Source organism: Pteropus vampyrus, unplaced genomic scaffold, assembly GCF_000151845.1.
Source record: "Pteropus vampyrus isolate Shadow unplaced genomic scaffold, Pvam_2.0 Scaffold43, whole genome shotgun sequence".
Lineage (NCBI taxonomy): Eukaryota > Metazoa > Chordata > Mammalia > Chiroptera > Pteropodidae > Pteropus > Pteropus vampyrus.
The window spans coordinates 2,296,476-2,317,437 of record NW_011888824.1 but is presented as its reverse complement, the minus strand read 5'-3'; the positions used below and the strand labels follow the sequence as shown (position 1 = coordinate 2,317,437).

Sequence of the window (20,962 nt, the reverse complement as noted above, 5' to 3'; positions counted from 1 at the left end):
CTCTCATCCACATGCAAAAGATATATACATGAGGATGAAAAACTGTCCAGAAAATGAATAGCCTATATGTGTGTAAATGATTATTCTATAAAGGCACTTTTCAGTAACCAGGAATTATTCTGCAACTAAAATATGAAGTATAAATTTGATGTGGATAAATATTGAAAAGTCTACACCGTGGTTTTATCTAAACTACCCAAAACTCTATGATTTGAAAATTGGAATAGAAAATAGATTATATATTTTACAACACTTATGTCAGCTTAACTGGGCCTGAAACACTATGAGGGAAAATATCCCTCATTAAAAGATTCCTTGCTTCTATGCCAGCAAAATCCAGGCCTTTTAAAATGAGCCTTTTAAGCACAACTACATGGCCCAACTACATGGGCTTGCTTAACTAAATCCTAGCGCATTCTTACAATGGAATTATATGAATTAAAAATAATGATGAGATCTATGTTTAATGACAGATATCTCCAACATATGTAGTGAAAAAAAAGAAGTTACAAATGAACATGCCCATCATGATTCAGTTTAAAAACAGAGAGGAGGAGAGAGGAAGTGGACTATGTTCATAAATGAATGAATATATGCATGAATGAATTAATGAATGAATTATAAAAATCACAGCTTTGGGATGGGGGTGTGATTTTTACTTCTTCCTTTTGCATTTTGTTACTGTCTAAAATGTTGCTGTTTAAATTTATTATCAACAACAACAATGATACTATTTTTGTGAGAGGAAAACTGGACTATGAAATGTTTGAGTTATTTGTTGTTAAAGATTTAGAATTTTTTAAATTCCTCTAGAGTATATTTATACACTTGATAGCAATGAGCTTCTTTACCTTGGGCTCATCATGGAGGAAGAATGCAGACAGAGACATGGTCATACTCAACTATGAAACATAAACAAATAGTTGATAGAAGGTATTCAAAGGATTAATTAGAGCATTTTCAAGAGAGATTTAGCAAGATAGATTTAAACCAAAAGAAAATTTTATCTATCAATGATAATCTTCTATATTTTAAATCAAAAGTTCAAGAATAAAAACATAGGCCAGAATTTTTATTTTAACCCAAATTGCTCAGAAAATTCATTTAGAGCTAGAAATACTATTTCTTCAGTTGCTCTTAAACTCTCCATGTGACTATGGGTGTTCATGCTTTCTAAAACTATGATGTATATGATAGCATTGAGTGCATTGAGGAGGGTGAGTAGGATGGAGAAACTAACTTAAATTTTCATTCATTTCTAATGCTTTCTTGTTTTCTCTCTTTTTACCCAAAGAATGTTTACACTGTTAGCTTCCCCAAGCCAGGTTTTGTGGAGCTGCCCCCTGTGCCAATTGATGTGGGAACAGAAATCAACCTGTCCTTCAGCACCAAAAATGAATCTGGGATCATTCTCTTGGGAAGTGGAGGGACACCAGCACCACCTAGGAGAAAACGAAGGCAAACTGGACAGGTACCCTCACACCTCGTTATTAATGCATTTTCTCTAATGCTTATATAAAGCAATTATTTTGTAAAGAGATTAGAAAGGTATTTAGGGTTTATAAATTGCTTTTCTATTTTTTGATTTGCATTACTTATTTTCACTATCATCTTCTTAGGACAATTATCTTCACTAGGATTTTCCTGTTGGTCAATTCCAGGTGCAGTCACGCTTATATTTTCACCTATATTTCATATGGGTTTATCATTCATATATAAGGAGAGAAAGCTTAAAATATATTCAAATTATATTAATCTTCTCTTCTCTCTAAGTCCAATTCCTTACCAGATCTGTAAATATCCAGGTAGGATTCCTTAAATTTAAATTTAAGTTTCTTCTAGGATTTGTTTCCTAGTTTCGTTAGCCAACACAAATGTAGTCTATTAGAACCTGACTCACTCCACCCTCTCTGGACACAGGGAGGCAGAGAATGGCCATTTCATCTAGTTTTGCTCAGTGAAAGTGCTCATAGAAATTCCTAGTCTGCCATGGCCAAAGGATGGAATGAATGCTTTACAAACACATCCTTAAGGATATATGCATTTTTGTAAGTCGGGTTGTATTGTTTGTGATTACATGTGTCTTTTAAATCACTTTTAGCATTTAACATTTGGTAATTAATAATATTATGTAACAAATCTTATTTCCCCCACCAAAAAGAAACAAAGCCTAAATAAAATATTAGCAAGCAGAATGTACAGCTGTATAACCATGAGTAACTTGGGTTATCTCAGGCAAGCAAGAATGATTTAATATTAGAAAATGTAAAAATCATATAATCAGTAGATAAAGACAAATGTTTGGCAAACTTAGCACTGATTCCTGAGTTAAAGAAAACCATAACAAGTATTCTTAATAGGAAAATATTATAAATATTTCCTATAAAATCAAGCCCCCCCCAAAAAGGATGATTATTATTACTGCACTTGTTTTATCCAGTGCTGCAAGAAAAGAACAAGTAAATATTGTACAAGAACAAATATTTAATTGAAGAACAAATGTAACAAAACAAATATAAGACCTATATGGAGAAAATTATAAAACTTTACTAAAAAATATTAAAGTTACTCAATAAATAAGCATGTTCAACATGTAAATGGAAAGAATGTTAAAAAAATATGTCAATTCTCCCAAAAATGATATGTAGATTCAATTTCAATAAAAATATCCCCTTATCGTTTTGTGAATCATAACAAGCTAATTCTAAAATTTATATCCAAGATCAAAAACCTAAGAGACTTCCAAAATAGAATAAGAAGGTAGGGGGGCTATCCTATCAGGAGCTATTTAGAAGCTAGAGTTTTGAATCATGGTAATATAGTATTAATTTATGAATAACTCTGCCAGTGGAACAGAATAGAGAGTCCTGAATATACTCAAATATAGATGGAAATGACATTTGGCAATAGGTGGCATTGCATATCATTAAAAAAAAAGTGAACCTTTCAATGAATGATTTCAGAGCAATTGGTTATAAATACATAAAAAGTAAATTTCTACTTCACCGCAAACAGAAAAATAAATTCCCAATGAATTATAATCTTAAATATAAAGTGAAAAACATTTTAGAAGTAAATATAGAAAGATAACTTTGACCTTGGGGAAGAGAAGGATTTACTGAACTAAACAAAGTAATAAATTTATAATCTTGATTGTAGATTATAAACAAGTGCAATTTTATTAAAATTAAAACTCTCTGATCGTCAAACAACACAAAAGACAAACTCCAATATTGGAAACTTAGAACACATATAACCTAAAAAAAAAGTAATAACCAGATTACAAAAAAATCTTTCACAAACCAATAAGAAAAAATAAAAACATATACAACAATGGGCAGACTTGAACAGGCATTTCACAGAAGAAGAAACATAAATGACCCAAAAACATTTTTTGAATATTCGTCCTCAGTTGTAAATGCAATTTCAGACCACACTGGACTTTATACCCACTAGAATGGTAAAATATTAAGAAATATGATAATACCATGTATTAGCCAGATTGGATCAAATGGAATCCTAAATCACTGATGATGGAAAGAGTCGATTGTTATAGCCACCTAGTTGAATATGTGCACATTCTACAAGACAGCATTTCACTCCTAGGTATAGCTCCCAAGTTCTTGCACATGTGCCCAGTGAGACGTGTGCAAAAATGTTCATAGCAGTATTCTTCATAATAGCAGAAAAACTAGAAACAACCCAAATGTTCATCAGCTGGAGATCAGATTCATTCTGACACTTTTGCATAATGGATTATGAAGTAGTAGTAAAAAAGAATAAATTACAGCTAAATATAACAACATGGACGAATATTAGAAACTAAATAGAAAAATTTTAAATGCACTACATACTGTATGACACCATTTTTATAGATCTCTAATTTAAGTAACACTAGCCAACATATTGTTTATAGATATACATGTGAATTTTCAAAAATAACTTTTAAAGAGCAAGGGAATAAAATCCATGTTAACAAGTGTTGGCAAGGATATCGAGAAAATGGAACTCTTGTGAATTGTTGGTGGGAATGTAAATTGGTGCAGCAACGATGGAAAACAGTGTGGAGGTGCCTCAAAAAATTAAAAATAAAACTACCATATGATCCAGCAATCCCACTTATTGGCATTTAATTAATTAAAGGAAACAAAAAAACTAACTCAAAATATATATGCACTCCCCGTTCATTGCAGCATTATTCACAATAGCAGGATATAGAAACACCCTAAGCATCTATCCACAGATGAATAGATAAAGAAGTTGTGGCAGATAGATGATAGATAGATAGATAGATAGATAGATAGATAGATAGATAGGCAGACAGACAGACAGACAGATAGATAATAGATAGATAGATGGATGATAGATAGAGATATACATATAAATATTCCTATATAGAGAGTAGTTCTATTATATATGAATAAATAATATATATTATATGAATATAATATATAATATATATGACTATATACATATATTTATTCCTAAGAATATTGTTCAGCCCTAAAGAAAGGATGAAATTTTTCTTCATTTCCAACAACATGGGTGGACCTGGAGGGCATTATACTCAGTGAAATAAGTCAGACAAAGACAGACAAATATTGTATCATCTCACTTATATGTTGAATCTTAAAAAAAAAAAAAAAAAAAACAAGCTCACTGATACAGATAACAGATTGGTGGTTGCCAGAGAGGGCAGATAAAATGGGTGAAGGGAGTCCAAAGGTACAAACTTCCAGTTATAAAACAAATTAAGTCCTGGGATGTAATGCAGGGCATGGCAAATATATTTAGTAATACTGTGCTGCATATTTGAAAGTTGCTAAGAGAGTAGATCTTAAAAGTTCCCTTCACAGACAAAAAAGAAAAATTTTAACTTTGGTGATGGACATTAACTAGACATTGTGTGGATTATTTTGCAATATATACAAATATAATTCATTATGCTAAATACCTAAAACTAATGTCATGTTGTATGTCAATTACATCTCAATTAAAGAACAAAAAAGAGATCTCTTTTCCATGTAGAGGCACCAAGGAAAGGCCATATGAGGACATAGTGAGAAGATAGGGCCATTTGCAAGGCAGGAAGAGAGCTCTCACCATAACTTGACCACGCTGGCACCCTGATCTCAGACTCTCAGCCTCTAGAACTAAGAGAAATAAATTTTTATTTTTTAGGCCTGATGATGATGATGATGATGATGATGATGATGATGATGATGATTTTCAAAGAGCAAGGAAATAAAAATTCACATTAGTGGTTACTTCTAAGATAGGGAAGCTGGGGGATGAAATTGGGAAGAAGCTGATAGGAGATACAAAAGTACTGCTTCTTAACCTTGGTGATAGATTCTCAGGTATTCATTGAATTGTAAATTGTGGACATAGGTGCCTCATTTACATGTATGTCCATTGCATTGTGAGAAATGTATCAAATAGTCATAATAAAATTTATTTTTTGAAGAGTAAAGGGGAAAAAAGTATTTTTATCTCATTCCTTACTGCACATGAGCACTGAATACTTGTAAAATATAAATGCTCTTTTAAATTTTTTATCTTTTAACCCTGAAAACTAAAATTATTTTCTCACTATTCCAAATCATAAACTAGTTATCAGAGGACTAGATCAAACATTCTGAAATAGATTTTTACTAAATGATATTTGTTTCCTAGGTCATTGTCAAATAATTAAGCACCAACTTTCTCCAGATAATTAAGCTCCAAATTTCTCCTCATCAGTACTAAATAAATGAACTTGAATTACCAGCTTTCAGGATAGTTCTTAAAATAAAACATGATCCTATTAAAACAATTAAAAAGAGACAATATTAAGTACTATAGTACAAAGCAAATTAGAAATAGCATGTTAATGTTTCAACATTTTAATGATAATAAATATTTAGCTTTTAAAATCTCAGTAAATGCTATCTGAAAGAAGAAACAATGATAAATAGTTCATGTCTGTCGTGGAATCATTGCTGGTTAAATTGACATATTTTATTTTTCAAAGCTAACAGTTTTGTTACCCATAGGGTTATTTGTGATTATGTTCTGCTAAAGGGGTTTGAGACATCAAACAATCCATCAGCTAAGAAAATCTTAATTGAGTGAGTAGTTTGAAGTGGCTCCTTTGATGGATGGTGAGCACTAATCCGATCCTCTGGACATTTTGTGTTGGACACACAGCTACATACACAATTCAATAAATTGGAGGAGACATGATGTTTGATTGAAACCGTTTCCACCACTGCAGGTGACTCGTGGAGGACTGAGTGATTATTGTGTAGCAAGTGCCCCTGTGCTCCATAAGAAAGGGAGCACACGTAGAATCAGCTTTGGGGATGAGGACTGCATTCAAGCTCCCTAGGGTTCATAATCTGATCTCAAAGCCATACCGGTTGCTATAGTAACAGTAGCAAAAAGAAAGCAGGCATGTTTGTGGATGAAAAATTGTCTTCCTTCTTTCTAAATGAGGGAGACAAGTTACATATTGGTGATAGCAATCTATTCCACCAGCTCAGAGAACAAATTGAAGTCTAAAGACTCAAATTGCCGTGAGGTTGGGAGTCAGACCTGATTTCAGGAGCTGGCAGTCCACTTGTAAATATGAGGGAGAGGATTTTGTTGACACCTTTTGTTTCCTGATGGGTTTTGTGAGTTAGAGATCCACTGCAAGCACAGCTGTTACTTTCGGCATCACAGATCTGCTTTACAGAGACTACTATATTACTACACCCACTTTTCACATCCTCTAACAAGCAAAAATGCTAAATGATTACAGAGCTATTTCCAGCTGCTTAAAATATTGTTTAAGAAAATATTGAGTTTTAACTTCTCGGGTAAGATCTCAGAGCAGATGAATCTGCAGTTCTGTCAGAAAACCTCTAATGCTAAGTCATAAATGAGACTCCTTCTAATCTTGAATAACCATTTGCTGTTGCAGGCCTATTATGCAATATTCCTGAACAAAGGCCGTCTGGAAGTGCATCTCTCCACAGGCACACGAACAATGAGGAAGATTGTTGTCAAACCAGAGCCAAGTCTGTTTCACGACGGGAGAGAACATTCCGTTCATGTAGAGAGAACTAGAGGGTAACAATAGCCCTAGAGACCTTACTGTCGTTACTAACGTGAACTCCTTTGCACCGTAATCTCTGACTGGGCCTTTGTATGTATGGACATGTGATGCATTGCCAAACTAACAAGTCACTTAATTTCTTCTTCTTTACATTTCATACTTCAGAAACCTCATTTACCTTGGCCCTTAGGAGTTCTACTCCTCACATTTCTATTCTGTGCATTTCTCCTCTCCACCTTGGGGAAAAGCAAATGCATCCTCTGAAGCTATAGATAAGAAAAATCCTCCCTCAGCACCCCTCAAATATTCTCTTCTCAAATAAGGTATGCACATAGTGAAACATGTAGAATAGCTCAGCTGGAGCCAGCAGCCTTTGGCAGTTGCTATTTCATTCAGGTTCCAAAGCAGTTATGGCAGCTGCTTAGAAACCTGTCACAGGTACAACGCGTGGCAGCAGCTGCGGGATCTGCCGAGTACTGGTACATGCATACTTCATCCCTGTCTCCCACCAGGGTGTGCAGGGTCCCTGCAGAGTGACTTCCTGAAGGAGCAGAGTTGACAGAGAGAAGGAAAAGGTTGCTATCCTGCCGTCATGGCGTGGAGGCCACCTCTGCAGATGCAGCTCTGAGTCAGGGAATTGGCTATAATAGTGTTATAAACTGATTTCTCATTTCTTTGGAATGCTTTATACTTAATTTACTGGGAAAGTCACGTATAGTTTTCATCTGAATGCTATATGACAACTCAGAGAAGTAATTATTTTAGAAGGACAATTAGAGAAAAAGAAAACAGAAGCCTGGAGACTTCAGGTCTCCAAATCAGTAATCCATTTATTAAACATAGAAAAGAACTAGAAATCAAATCTGATGAAACCTCAGAGCACAAAGAATACTATTAAATACAACAACAGTATGAATATGTAGCAGTAGTTCAAGTAAGCAGATGCTATTCTATAATTAAAGACCTACATTTTCTAATTATCCTCTTGTGTAGATAACAGTTTAGATAAGTGTTAAGGATTTCTTATCTTCTAAGTAAATGAAAAAGCTTTCCTTGGCTTATTCTTTCTATTATTATATAGAACCTAAGGTTGTGGGCTGAATTGATACTAAGCATTCTTGCAGAGTGTCTACTAACCTAGGTGTTTAGAAACCATGATTAAGATAAATGAGGGATCAATATTTGAACAAACTAAGAATTTTTACTAATCTAATAGCCAGATATTACAGTCATGGTCTCTGAGGAGAAATGCAAACATAATGTTCTCATTTAGGAATGCTCTAGATTACTATCTTCTAGACTACATTTCAGGTCCTTTGCCAAAAATTAATCCTCTTCATTGTGAGAAGAAAGTTTTAAAGTTTTAAAACTTTAAAGACTTTTAATAAGCAAATGCAGATTTGAGAAACATAATTGCTCCAAAATCATTCAAATATGTTATTTTGTAGAGGAAGGATTCTGACATTCCCTAGTGCATTATGATGTCATGCTAAAGTGTCCTTTTAACAGGTGTTTCTTCAGGAAGGGCATTTTATTATGCCAACCTCACAGCTGTTGACTATCAATCCAACTTTTATTTCATTAAGCTCAGTGTATAGTACATCACTGAAAGCTGATCATTCAGTTAATTGGCCATATAAACAAACGGTTTTGCCATTTGCTGTTAATTAAAGGATAATGTATTGGACATATTAGTGCAGAGTCACTGAACTCTATGGCAAAGCAAGAACACATTTGCTATCATAATGTCTCATTCAGCACTCTAAGGTCAAAAAAAAATCATCACCTATCCTTTGAGAAAGTGCTACAATTAACTGATTAACCAGAGATCATTAATGACCCCAATAACTTTACCCAGAAATATTTTTAATGCTTCATACCTATTCTAGGATGTGCTCTATATCAAATACTAGACTAAGATTTTATCCTTTAATCATTATAAATGTATGTGAGATCTGTATTAATATCTTTTCATCACAGATGAGGAAATATTAACTGACTTGCCCAAAATCACATCCCTAGTAAATAACAGAGACAGGATTTAAACCCAGATATATATGACACCTTCATCTGTGCTCACCAACTACTTATTCGTATCATTTTTGGTGCCCTACTTCATGTCGATTAAATATTTGCTTCCTCCTAACACTTTTCAGACCATAAATGTCAATTATCATTTCTTTTAGGAATGATAATGATCTTTTCCTAGATAAGGTGGTAGTTTTAATACCACCTCACAAAATCATGGGCTTTTTACCAAATTGAGAGGTGAACTTTTCAAGATTGCACGTGGCCCTTTTTCTCCCCTTCTGTCTCTCTTTAGTCCTCCTCCCTTGTCTCCCTTTCTATCCCTTTGTCTGCAAGAATCTCACTTCAATCACTTCGGTATCTAATTCTATGGTATTACAGTGATCCCTGCTTTTCCAGCTGCTTTGCCCTCTGATCCTTCTAGAGTCCACCAAAGTAGCTGGTGGTTTTAACTGGACAAAAACATTAAACCCTAAGGCCTGGAGTCGATGCGTAGACAAGTAGGTTTTCTCTGTGAGAGCATTCTTCATACAGGTATGGAATTAGGCTAAAGACCACAAAGGGATCAGATATTTCAGTCATAATTTGAGATTTCTGCAGTGAGATCATGATGTGGACACTGCAATCCAGATTATTTCTTTCTTATCATCCAAAATATATTCAATGAAAAAATTTTTCAAATTTCATTTTTCATGTAAATTACAAATGTCAGGCACTTTTCTTAATATCTTCTTCCATATATACCATCCAACTGGTGGTGGTTTGAAAAAAAAAAAAAAAACTTAGACCAGTATTTCAAACAAACAAGAAACAGAAACTCCAAGAATCAGCCGTGGAAATTATAAGAAAATACAGCTGACCTACCATAATACTAATAATAATGTAATGTTTATTATAGTAATTTTTGTACATAGTAGGTCATCAAGAAAGAATTATTGAATAGTTACTTGAGAAACAGGAAATATACCAGAATCACAATGGATATGTTGGTAATGTCCCTCTTTACAAAAGAACTAAATAAATTATATAGATTTGATGCCGCTAGAGTGTAAAATACAAGCAGAATTTACCTATAGTCTTCTTGCAATGCCCTTAGTAAGTAAAAGAGCCTCAGTGCAATCCCTTAATTAATGTTTTTCACTGTTTGAACTACATATTGGTATCTTCATTTTATAAATGAATGAAATGAGACTGAGTGAGATTAAATAACTGGCCCAAGTTTACACAGCTAGTAACTAGTACTTAGTTCCAGTCTATTCCTTCTGAAAGCTCATGTCCATGCCACGTCTCCACCACATGATCTAGTAAGAAAAGAACTAGTAAGACAGGAACGCTATGACAGTCCTTGGAGCACAACCAGACTAGAGAGTCCACATCAGAAAGAGAAGGGCCTCTGGCCCTTTAAAAATTCTAACAGAACAGAGATTTGCTGTCCTTGAACAATCTTTAACAGTGGTTTAAACCCCTCATGAAAACCCCGAGGAACAACACTATCATGCAAGACGGTGCTTTTAGCAAAAGAAACAAAAAAGGTATTGTGGGAAAGGGGAAGAGGACTTCTCAGTGAGTCACACATACCCAGAAGTGAGTAATTTTCTGAAAGTCTCAAAACCACCAACATTCTTAGCAATGAGGTTGAACCTCCTGAATTTTGCCAACACGCTCATCCAGAGTCTGGTGAAAAACCAATATGTCATTTCCCCCTATTTTTCCTTTGAAACTAAATTCAGCATGCCTATTCTATACCCCCCGAACAATGACATTTTGAGCCACAATATAAGCCATTTTTGTTCCATTCTCTTACATTCGAATTGTTGCAAAGTGTGGAGTTTGCTCAGTGCCATTTCAAAGCATCTTTGCCCTAGTTTATTGTTTCTAGTTCTACATGTGGTTTTTATTTCTCATAACATCGAGTAAAGATGGCATTTCGGGACTGAGTTTTCCACTTAAATACTTTAGTTTTCTCCTCAGATCAGATCTAAAGTAAATTTTGAGCAATAATATGACTAGTAATATGACTAATAGCCCCAAGCTTACTGTTGAGACAGAAGTACAAAACCTGCTTCTAGAACAAAAGAGAAAATGCCTTTGGTCATTTTCATCATCAGAACTTATTGTCTCCTTCAGATTCTTTGCCCCGGGATCCAAGGATCTTTGTGAATAAGTAGCTTGAGGTTCTCAATTAGTCGTGTGTGAGTTATCTCTCATAAGCAAATTAGGGAAATTAATGAAACAGCCACTAAGGAAAATCATTGCAAGGAACAATTAGTGTGATGTTCTTGCCTGCCTCTTCTATTCAAAAGCCAGCAACTACATTCTTTATAAAATGTCCTGTAAGTGTTTGCTGTTGACTCCTGCAATCTAAGCTCTCAGGAGTACAGTTTGTCCCCTGGCAAGGAGATAATAGCTAGCACAAACCAAGAAATAAAGAGCCAAACGAAAAGTGACCCCATGCTGTGCTAAACCCACTGAGCCTTATCCGATTAGACATTTCTACACAGTACAGAGGCCTCGCTCTATGAGCTCCTGTGTTGCGCTATAGACCACTGCTGTCAACACCACCAGAGGCTAATGCTGCAGCTACACCATTGCTTCCTTTCAGTTAACTCTCGAGGAGAGTTAACGAGAGAGGCAGAGGGACAAGATCCCCAGAAACAGTATCATTTGTTTAATGTAGAATACCTAATTATCAAATTTGAGCTCACATAGTAGCTATGGGAGGGAGGAATAAGGGATGGCACCAAAGAGTTTGATTGTCGATTGTATTGGATGTTATGTGTTTTATACCTGTTTATTTTAAATGTTTTATCAGCATCTTTACTGTTCAAGTTGATGAAGACAGAAGGCATATGCAAAACCTGACAGTAGAACAAGCGATTGAAGTTAAAAAGCTTTTCATTGGGGGTGCTCCACCTGAATTTCAACCTTCCCCACTAAGAAATATTCCTCCTTTTGAAGGCTGTGTATGGAACCTAGTTATTAACTCTGTGTAAGTGAATCTCCTCGCTACTGTTTTTATGTTATTTAGTTATTTTGGGTTGATTGGTTGGCTTGTTCTGATAGGAGGATCAATGTAGCACCTACAGTCTCCAAAACCATGGGGGGAAGGAAACAATGAAGAACGTCAAGTTAGATTTAGGAAATTGTACAGATGGCCTTTAAAAAAAAGGAAGGGCGGGAGGGGGTTGATTTAATTGTAAGGAAGCAAGACAATGAAAAATAAGAAAATGTGTAATTTTATCTATTCCATTAGCCCCATGGACTTTGCACAGCCTATATCCTTCAAAAATGCAGACATTGGTCGCTGCACCCATCAAAAACCGCATGAGGATGAAGACGGAGCTGTTCCAGCTGAAATAGTTATCCAGCCAGAGCCAGTTCCTACCCCAGCCTTTCCAATACCCACCCCAGTTCTGGCACATGTAAGTGTTTATAACCCATTGCTTTCTAATTTATACTTCACATTTTTAGTCGTTTTTAGAAGTAAGCCTATTCAGAATATCTACTCTTCTCCACAGCTAGAATTAGAGGATGGGCAACCTGTCTGTGAAAACCTATTCTCCTTATATCTTCCTTGGATTACTTTTCTTTCTATATCTGTTCTCTTTTAATTTTCCCGTTCATAAAGTGGCACACGTCTTCAGTTGAAAAGTTAGAAAGCACAGAAATGTCTACAGAATCAAGAATAAAATCCACCTATAATGCCACCACACAGAGGCAACCATATTTGCATTTCGCATAGTAGGTCTCATATCATATATATAATTTGGCATTCTGCTTTTAAAAACTGGTAATACATAATTTAAAATTTTTCTAAACATTATGTAAATATGTGTCTGATTATATGTGTGTATGCATATGCATGTATAAGTAAACACGCACGCACACACACACACACACACACACACACACACATACACACACAAAATTTTTCAGTGTGTGAGAAATAGAATATGTTTGATTACAGCATGGGCTCCAAAGTCAGACAGCCTGGCTTCAAATCCTAGCACTCTAACCTACTCTCTATATGAATTTGGGAAAGCTACTTAGCCAATCTGTTCCTTAGTTTCCTCATCTGTACAATGAGAATATTAACAACACATATATCAAAGAGTTATAATGAGGATTTAAAAAAGATAATGTTTGTTAAATATCTAGCATATACTAAGCATTTAATCAATGGCACATTTACTATTAGTAATGATCATGATTGCTTTTAAGTGCTTACTATATACCAGCCACTGCCTAAACAATTTCCATTCAATATTATATTTAATTCTCATAACAGCTCTGTAAAATATACATAATCCTAGTTTTAATTGAGTTGATAAGAATTAGCTAGCATACGTAACTCACCCACTCACACAGCCAGTAAATAGCAGGATGAGAATTTTAATCCAGTAAGTCTAGAGTCTGGCTTCTTATCATTGCAACGCTCTATCTTTACAATTTATTTTACTTCTTCCCCATTGTGGGCCACTTAGTGTTTCCAGTTTTTCACTATTAGAACCTATCTTCTTTCTGTTGAACAGTCTATATAACACACTCTCTCATCATTTCTGATTATTTTTAAAAAATAGATTCTTAGACAGGGAATTAGAAGACCAAATGATGAATATGCCTGAGGTTCTCAACACAGATATTTGAATTGTTCTTTCTAGAGGTTATACCAATTTACATTCGCATTATCACTGTATCAGAGAGGGGATCTCACTACACTCTTGACAGCACATGCATCATATTATAATATTTGCCAATTGATGGTTAAGTAGTCCTAAGTAGTGCAGATTTTGAAAATTCTTGAATATTTTATTCTCTTTCTTAGTTTCTATGATGGAATTATTAGTTCTGTAGAGCAGTGTCACTAGAAATCTTTATTAAATGGGAAGCCACATAATCATCTTTCAGGAAAACCAGTCGTTTACTTCAAGCATCATTTTATCCTCTGTAAAATGTGGATATTACACCTACCTCGCCTACCACATGGGATTACTTTAAGACTCAAATGAGGCAATGTATGTGCAAGTCCTTTGAATTTGGGAAGAAGCACACACACATAGCTACTGAGGAATCCTTGCATTTACTAACTAGTATATGTCCAGTACTCTGCTGGGCAGTTTACATCCATTATTTTATTTGATCCCCACAAGCCATTAATTGTTTTATTTATGTTCATTTATATTGTTGGAAGTATTATTAGCTCCATTTCACAGAAGAAGATAACTATGACCTTACAACCCAACTAGCAAATGAAAGGCCATCAGTCATGGGGGGATTAGTTCAAGGACTTGGTTTTCTCCTAAGACATCACTGAGATCTACCACATGGATTTTAGAATATTTTCTTAGCTCTTTCATAATGTGGCCTCATGCTAGATATTTCCCCAGCAAAGGAAAGGTTAATGATCCTCATTCTCTTCTCTCTCATATACCTTCATCTGTTCCCTAGACTCAAGATCTGTTTACAATTGAGGAAATCAAAACATCATGGATTGAATATTTTTTTAATCTTGAATCCAAACGCCCACTTATAAAACTTTTTCTATGATCCTAAGTTCTGAACAACTAACTTAGAATTAAAAGTTATAACAGGCAGAAGCCCTGGAGATCATCTAGTCCGATCGCCGTCTTAAAATATGAATCTTTCTCTATGGTACTTGATGTGGACTTGCAGCCTTTGCTTGAACACTTCATGAACAATAATTTTCCAGTGTTATGATGAGGTAGGCTCTAGCCGTTAGAAAGCCATTGGTTATAATGATATAGAAGTTCATCCCTATAACTGCGATGTAATGATTATGTTTCTGTAGCCAAACACATTGCTAATATATTCTCTAACATCACTTCAAGCATTTGAAAATTGCTGTTTTCTCCTTTTCCAGCCTAAATATTCTATTATCTAAAGCATTCTTCATATGACCTAATTTCTAATTCCCATATCCCTTGATCAATATTCTTAAGTTTGAAAAACTCCTACCAAGATATGGCCACTAAAAGACTATTCAAAATGGAGTGCCCATTTAAGGGGACAGCAGGATTCTTCCTTCCATTGACCTGTCATCATAGTCTATTAATACAACTAAGAACGTTGTAATATATTAAACAGATGTATCATGCTATTGATTCATCATCAGGTACCATATTTAACCAATCAAAACCTTGAGGGCCTTGTAGTGTCCTTTGAACTTCTCTTGAATCAGGGCTCTCAGCCAGTCTAGTCCATGTTGAATTGGTATGGTTTATTGGTGGAGAACCCTGCTGGTCCCCAGTGATCCCCTTTCTTTTCTAATTACCCATAATATCTTTGTTTTACAGTGAATCTCAAGCATTTCCTTCTGTGGTTTCTAAAGATCACTTTTTTCCTTTTTTTTTTTTTTTTTTTTTCCTTGAAAATAAAGATGCTTGCCCATCTAGGACTGGAGATTTTAATTCATTTAGGTTTTCTTATAAACTGCTGTCCTCATTTCAGTTTTCATTTGATCTCAGCGGTATATGTTTTAACTTTTCCAAAACAGAGAATTCCACTTACTAGACAAGACAAAAAAACAAAAGATAAGTTGAGTAGCAGTCCTATGGGTTGATGTAGAAAGACTCACAGAACATTAGAGGTAGAAGAGACCTTAAAGATTCTGACTCTTCATTTCCATATGAGGAAAGGAATTACTAGAACTTACAGTATGGCCTAAGGTTTTACATGTTATAGATAGATGGCACTAAAACCCAGAAGTCTGAATTCTAACTGCTATCTCTCCTTCTCTCGCACGTTGTAATTATTTATAAGTATGTGGTCAAAATTATTTTAAAACTTTCCATCTCTATTGAGTTGCATTGTATTTTAGAGTTTCAAGTCATGGAACTATACATATCTTCTCTTTTAATTTAATTTCTCTTATTTTTTATGTATTTCATGAAGAGGAGTGTCTGTTTTTCAAAAGGTTATTAAAAGTTAAACTTTTGACAATTTATCTTATAACAAATACTTATTAAAAACTTATTACTAAATGCAAAGTGAATAAGATACATCAATGCTGCCAAGAGAGGGAGAGGGAAAAGAGAGAGAGAGAGAGATCTGAGAAAGCAGATAGATGTTAACATAAATCACACTATAAGCAAATATGTGTGGAGGTCAGTCAAGATAAGTGCTGAGTGTGGGCAGCAAACAGAACCCACAGATTGAAAATTGGAAGTATGGCAGGAGATACCACTAAACTCCATCTAAACAAACAAAATGGTGAATGGTACCTAGAAGTATGTGGAAACAGATTCTTCAATTGCAAATTTTAATATGTCACCACACTCTATACTTAAAATCTTTCCATTGAAACAATATAAAATAATGATAACATACTTACGGCATTAGGTTAAGTAGGGGAAACATTTTTTTAAGCAGAAGCATTTATTTAAGAATTAAGACTTACAAGTTAGTTCCTGAAGTGGGAACTGCCTGTGTATGAGTTCCCTGTTTGTTTTGGCACATTTGACAGGAATGATCTCCTGTTCTCCGGACTCTTCATTTTTTTCTTTTCACCATCACACCCCTCCCACCATCAACTTGCGACATGAGGACGATTACTATACTCCAGGGCAATTTAAGAGTATCTTGAGAAATCCCTGCCCTGTGAAATGGATTATGTCAATCCTACAATTAATGCATGTCAGAACATCATAGGTCAGAGAGCATTTTAGACATATTATCTCATTTGATAGTGTGGTAGCATCTTCTCTTTATATTTCTCTCTAATTCTTTAGCCCATTTAGAGCTGAATGATGCATTTTCAAATTATTGTTTTTGTGGATGTTTCTCATGGAGGATGGTGAAAGGTCAGAGTAAATAAGAGTCTGGACTTCTAGCATTACAGATATTTGTTAAGATGTAACGAATTCTCTGGAAGTGTATGCAGTGTTTATACCAAGTCTTTCTAATCAGCCTGGGTGGATTTGTATACAAGAAGCAAACTGCATTTTTAAACTTGAATTTTATTAGAAAGCTGAACTTAGAGCCTCAAAGTTTAAAATATGAACTCCAAGAAGAGCAATGCAAGTAGCCATTAAAGGTCCTTGTGCTGTTAAGGGCTTTGGGGGAGTTGGAGGAAAGAAGTGAGCAGAGAAGAAAGAGAGAATGGACCAAAAGAAAACTATTTCTCCAGCAGCTTTAATGCTATGCCTAAAAGCTAAGTACAGTCCAGGATGAAGGGTAAATCGATGGGATACTGATAGGTATTTAAAGGGGAAACCCACATTTTCTGTCCTGCAAACAATCTTTATTCAGGCATTCATGTGTAAATGTTACTGCAAATGCCCAACACTTACCAAAAGAGCACATGCAGGAAGTTAACATAATTCAGTTTCCCAATAAACAGCTTGAGTAGGGATTTTATATTTCAGAATATTAAAGTCAGTGCTGCAAAAAGTATCTTCCACTTAGCATTTATCCATAGAGAAGAGCATCATAGACACCCAACTTCTCAAATGTGATTTTAGCCCACATTTGTTACAGAGGTTATTGACTTATAAAAGAAGAAAATGATGCAATTTTTATGATCATTTGTCATGCGGTGCTTTCAAGAGCAAAGATGCCAGTTGTGATAAAATGCAATGTAAATCTCGGCTCTGTACCACTCTAAATCCAAGGAAGGCTTATTCACCAGTCATATGCTATCCCGAAGCCAGTAACTCATTTCCAAGTGTCAGCCAACAACCAGCAGTTGGAAATAGCCACTGCTTTATTCTGACCTGAAATTAAATGAGTGACAGTGTGAGGGTGAAAAAGTTCGCTCTGTTGCTAATCGCCTGCACTATCCACTTGCCTAAACACGGCTTTGGGAAGCATGGCTTCCTCCAGGATCCTCTCCAACCAGGCCACTGCTCAAACCAACAGGGGCACCACCACGTTTAGACTACCCACCCAGTCCTGTCTGCGCATAACTTGTCACTAGCAAGCGGAGACAAATGGGAAGCAAGCGCAGTGTCCAGTTTCATATCACATTTTCCCCCTTATATACTTGTACTTTAAAGAGTCCCCACAAGGTGGCAGGGTTGTAACATGTTGAGATTGATGAGCCTCTACTGAGACTTTTTTAAAATTATTATTATTGTTGCTTTAACACATTTCAGAGATCAGCGTTTCAAAATAATGTAGGTAGAGCATCACGTCCGTGAGGATGATGCCTCCCCTCAAGCTCACATTAGCTTAGAGGAGGAAGATTCATCTTTAAAGTTCCTTAAAATTAGATGACCCTTCTTCCTGCCCCTCTTTCTTAGCCTAGATTTCTGTGGGAAGCAGGGTTGAAATTTTCCTTAATGACAAGATAATTTAATTCTTGTGCAAACTGTGAGACACTTTCTGTCCATCTCACATGATCCCCTTTAAAATTTTAGAGGGAAAAAAAGACTCTTGAGAGGTAGAGTGAGCAGCAGTACCCCCCACCCCCTACTCCAACCCCGCCCCCAAGGGCCTAAGGGAGGAGGAAAGGGCGGCACAGCAGGCAAACCACAAGGAACATGCTGTCCCTGGTTTCCGATTTACCCAGGGGGGAAGTGATACAAAGCAGACGTCCGGTCCCATCTCCCTTTAGCCAAGTGAGAGGAGAAATCTAGACTTGCACCGAAAACATTACCAGATTAGAGGTTGGAGAATTTTCTTCCCTTTTAAATCCTAAAATAGATCCTATAAACCTTCTAACACTGTCACTTCTCAGTCCTCTTCCAACTGCCAATTTTATAAAGGCAAGTGATAGAAGTGTTATTAAAGCAACATCCATAATATCCATTCTGTAGCAAATTGATAGTAAACATCAATCTGGATGTCCTTAAGGAACAATGAATTTAGCATAACAGCTTTATACTTTGAGGTTACCTGGTAGGGTGGTCTGTTTGTGATGTCACTCTCTTCTATAACATTGGCCAATCTGAGAATATTGCTTTATTAGCTACTGTTTCTGCCTGCTTCCCAAGATCTCCCTGGAGGCACGCTTCTTTCTAAATTTCAGGTGTCATGTACAAAGTCCTTGTCCTTTTCTGGTCAAAGGATTTCCTAAAATTATGTAAGCAGGGCCTTTTTCATCTAGAAGATCTGACAGTGTGTGACAGAGAACTGCTGCTCAGCTCAGCACCAGTGTTGGAAATACCTGTCCAGTCTATCAGTAGGCAAGGTTATCATGGAGTTCAAGTCACAATACCCACACATATAAAGACAAAAGCTCTCCACAACAAACATCAGCTACCAATATAATATCTAATCTTTACAAGTGCCACTTTGGTAGTTTAAAAACTTACATTAGGAAAGTTATTTATGTAGTAACTAGATAAGTGACCACAGTGGTAACAATGGGGAAATAACATGCTGATGGTTTTCTTTCAGGTTACACATTATTGTTCCTTAATTCATCAGTATCCATTGACCTTTTCAATCCCTCAGTTTTCAGAGCTGAGTGTTTAGAGATGTTTTAGCCAAATTCTGCCCCTGATGGACTCACAGCAAGTAGGATTCTCTTAGAGATTTCTGAGGAGGACTGCAGGCTACTTAATGTTTGTTGCGATGGTCCTCTGTACAGAAAATATCATCAGAGGTTGAAAAATGGTCCCAATTCTATTAATAGCATCATTGAAGGCTGAGATATTAAGCTACCAAAGGTACAGAAACAAACGGGGTTTTTTTTGTAGCCAGCGTAATAACAAAGGTGCCACATGTTGATTCCAAGAGGGGCCATTCAGCTGTGTGAATAAATAGCATTCTTCTCTTCTACCCACTGGGTTTTTGCATATCTGTGTGAATTTCAGCAACAGTCTGCTCTTTGTAACTGACCATCTCCTGGAAAGCAAGAGAGAAGTACTACTTCCATGAAGACCAATTTTACAGCCTTTCAAAACACTTAAAGCCTTTTACCTGCTGTGGCAGAGTGCTCCATTTGACTAAGTTCAAGAGAAAAGAGAGCAAGGCTTTTCCTCATCAAGTAAAAATTTCCTATGTGCTGATGAGTCATCTCTGAGGTACACTGTTTGGAGAGAACATTTTGCATCAAAAGGCTGCCTTGGGCTGTTTGAGAACCTGTGCAGAGTCAGCACTTACTGGAGCAGTGGCCCATCTAGAGCCATTAAGTGCAGATCTTAAAAACAGATGTGTTGCAGGTTATTTATTTTCTCATGTACTGCACGTTCTAAGACTTTCTCTAAGCAGCTTGTACATTGAGCTATTTTGTGAAAATAGAGAATTGAGAAAGGAATTGTGGCTTGGTAATTTGAGGAGCTTTGATTATCTATTGAGCTGAGGGTTACAGTAGCCAAAGCAGCCAAGACTTGCTATATAATTTGCAGGGCCCTGAGCAAAATGAAAATGCAGGGCCTCTTGTTCAAAAATTATTAAGATTTTCAAGATGGTGACATCAGAGCCTTAACCCCAGAGACTACACAGGTAGCAAGCCTCTGAAGCTAACCCTGCTCCAAGCTCTCCCTCATAAGCACCCTGGGAAGCTGTTCTTTGAACAGTGGCAGTTAAAATGGTGTATTGTGAGTTACATTTTTTAAAATGTGCTGGGTTGCCTAGCAACTGTCTAAGGACCTGAATGGGCTGACTTGCAAGTTTAGATACACCATCTTGAAAGTCTAAATTCATGGAAAACTTCCAGTAGACTGATAATTTTCAAGAAATAGTTATATGCTGGGAGATAGAAATGGGGAGGGCAAGAAGGAACACATTTTTTTACCCTTATAACCCAGTGGATAGCTTGTCATTTTCCCTGTTCGATCTTCTAAGAATAAAACTCTTCATACGTGAAGTAAAAGTGAAAAGAAAATTCTAGTTTTGTCAGAAACTTAAAAAAATATTTTTTCTTGAAGGATAATGAAAATATAAATT

At 35.8% G+C, this 20,962-nt stretch overlaps 1 protein-coding gene across 1 annotated transcript in view; it reads left to right on the top strand.

The window, feature by feature from the left end:
* LAMA2 (laminin subunit alpha 2) overlaps positions 1-20,962 on the top strand; it is a 391,580-nt gene that overhangs the window by 359,552 nt on the left and 11,066 nt on the right. The window contains exons 57-59 of the mRNA XM_023529836.1: positions 6,947-7,095; positions 11,922-12,098; positions 12,363-12,531. Coding sequence (XP_023385604.1) covers positions 6,947-7,095; positions 11,922-12,098; positions 12,363-12,531 — 495 coding nt within the window. The remainder of the gene's footprint in view (positions 1-6,946; positions 7,096-11,921; positions 12,099-12,362; positions 12,532-20,962) is intronic.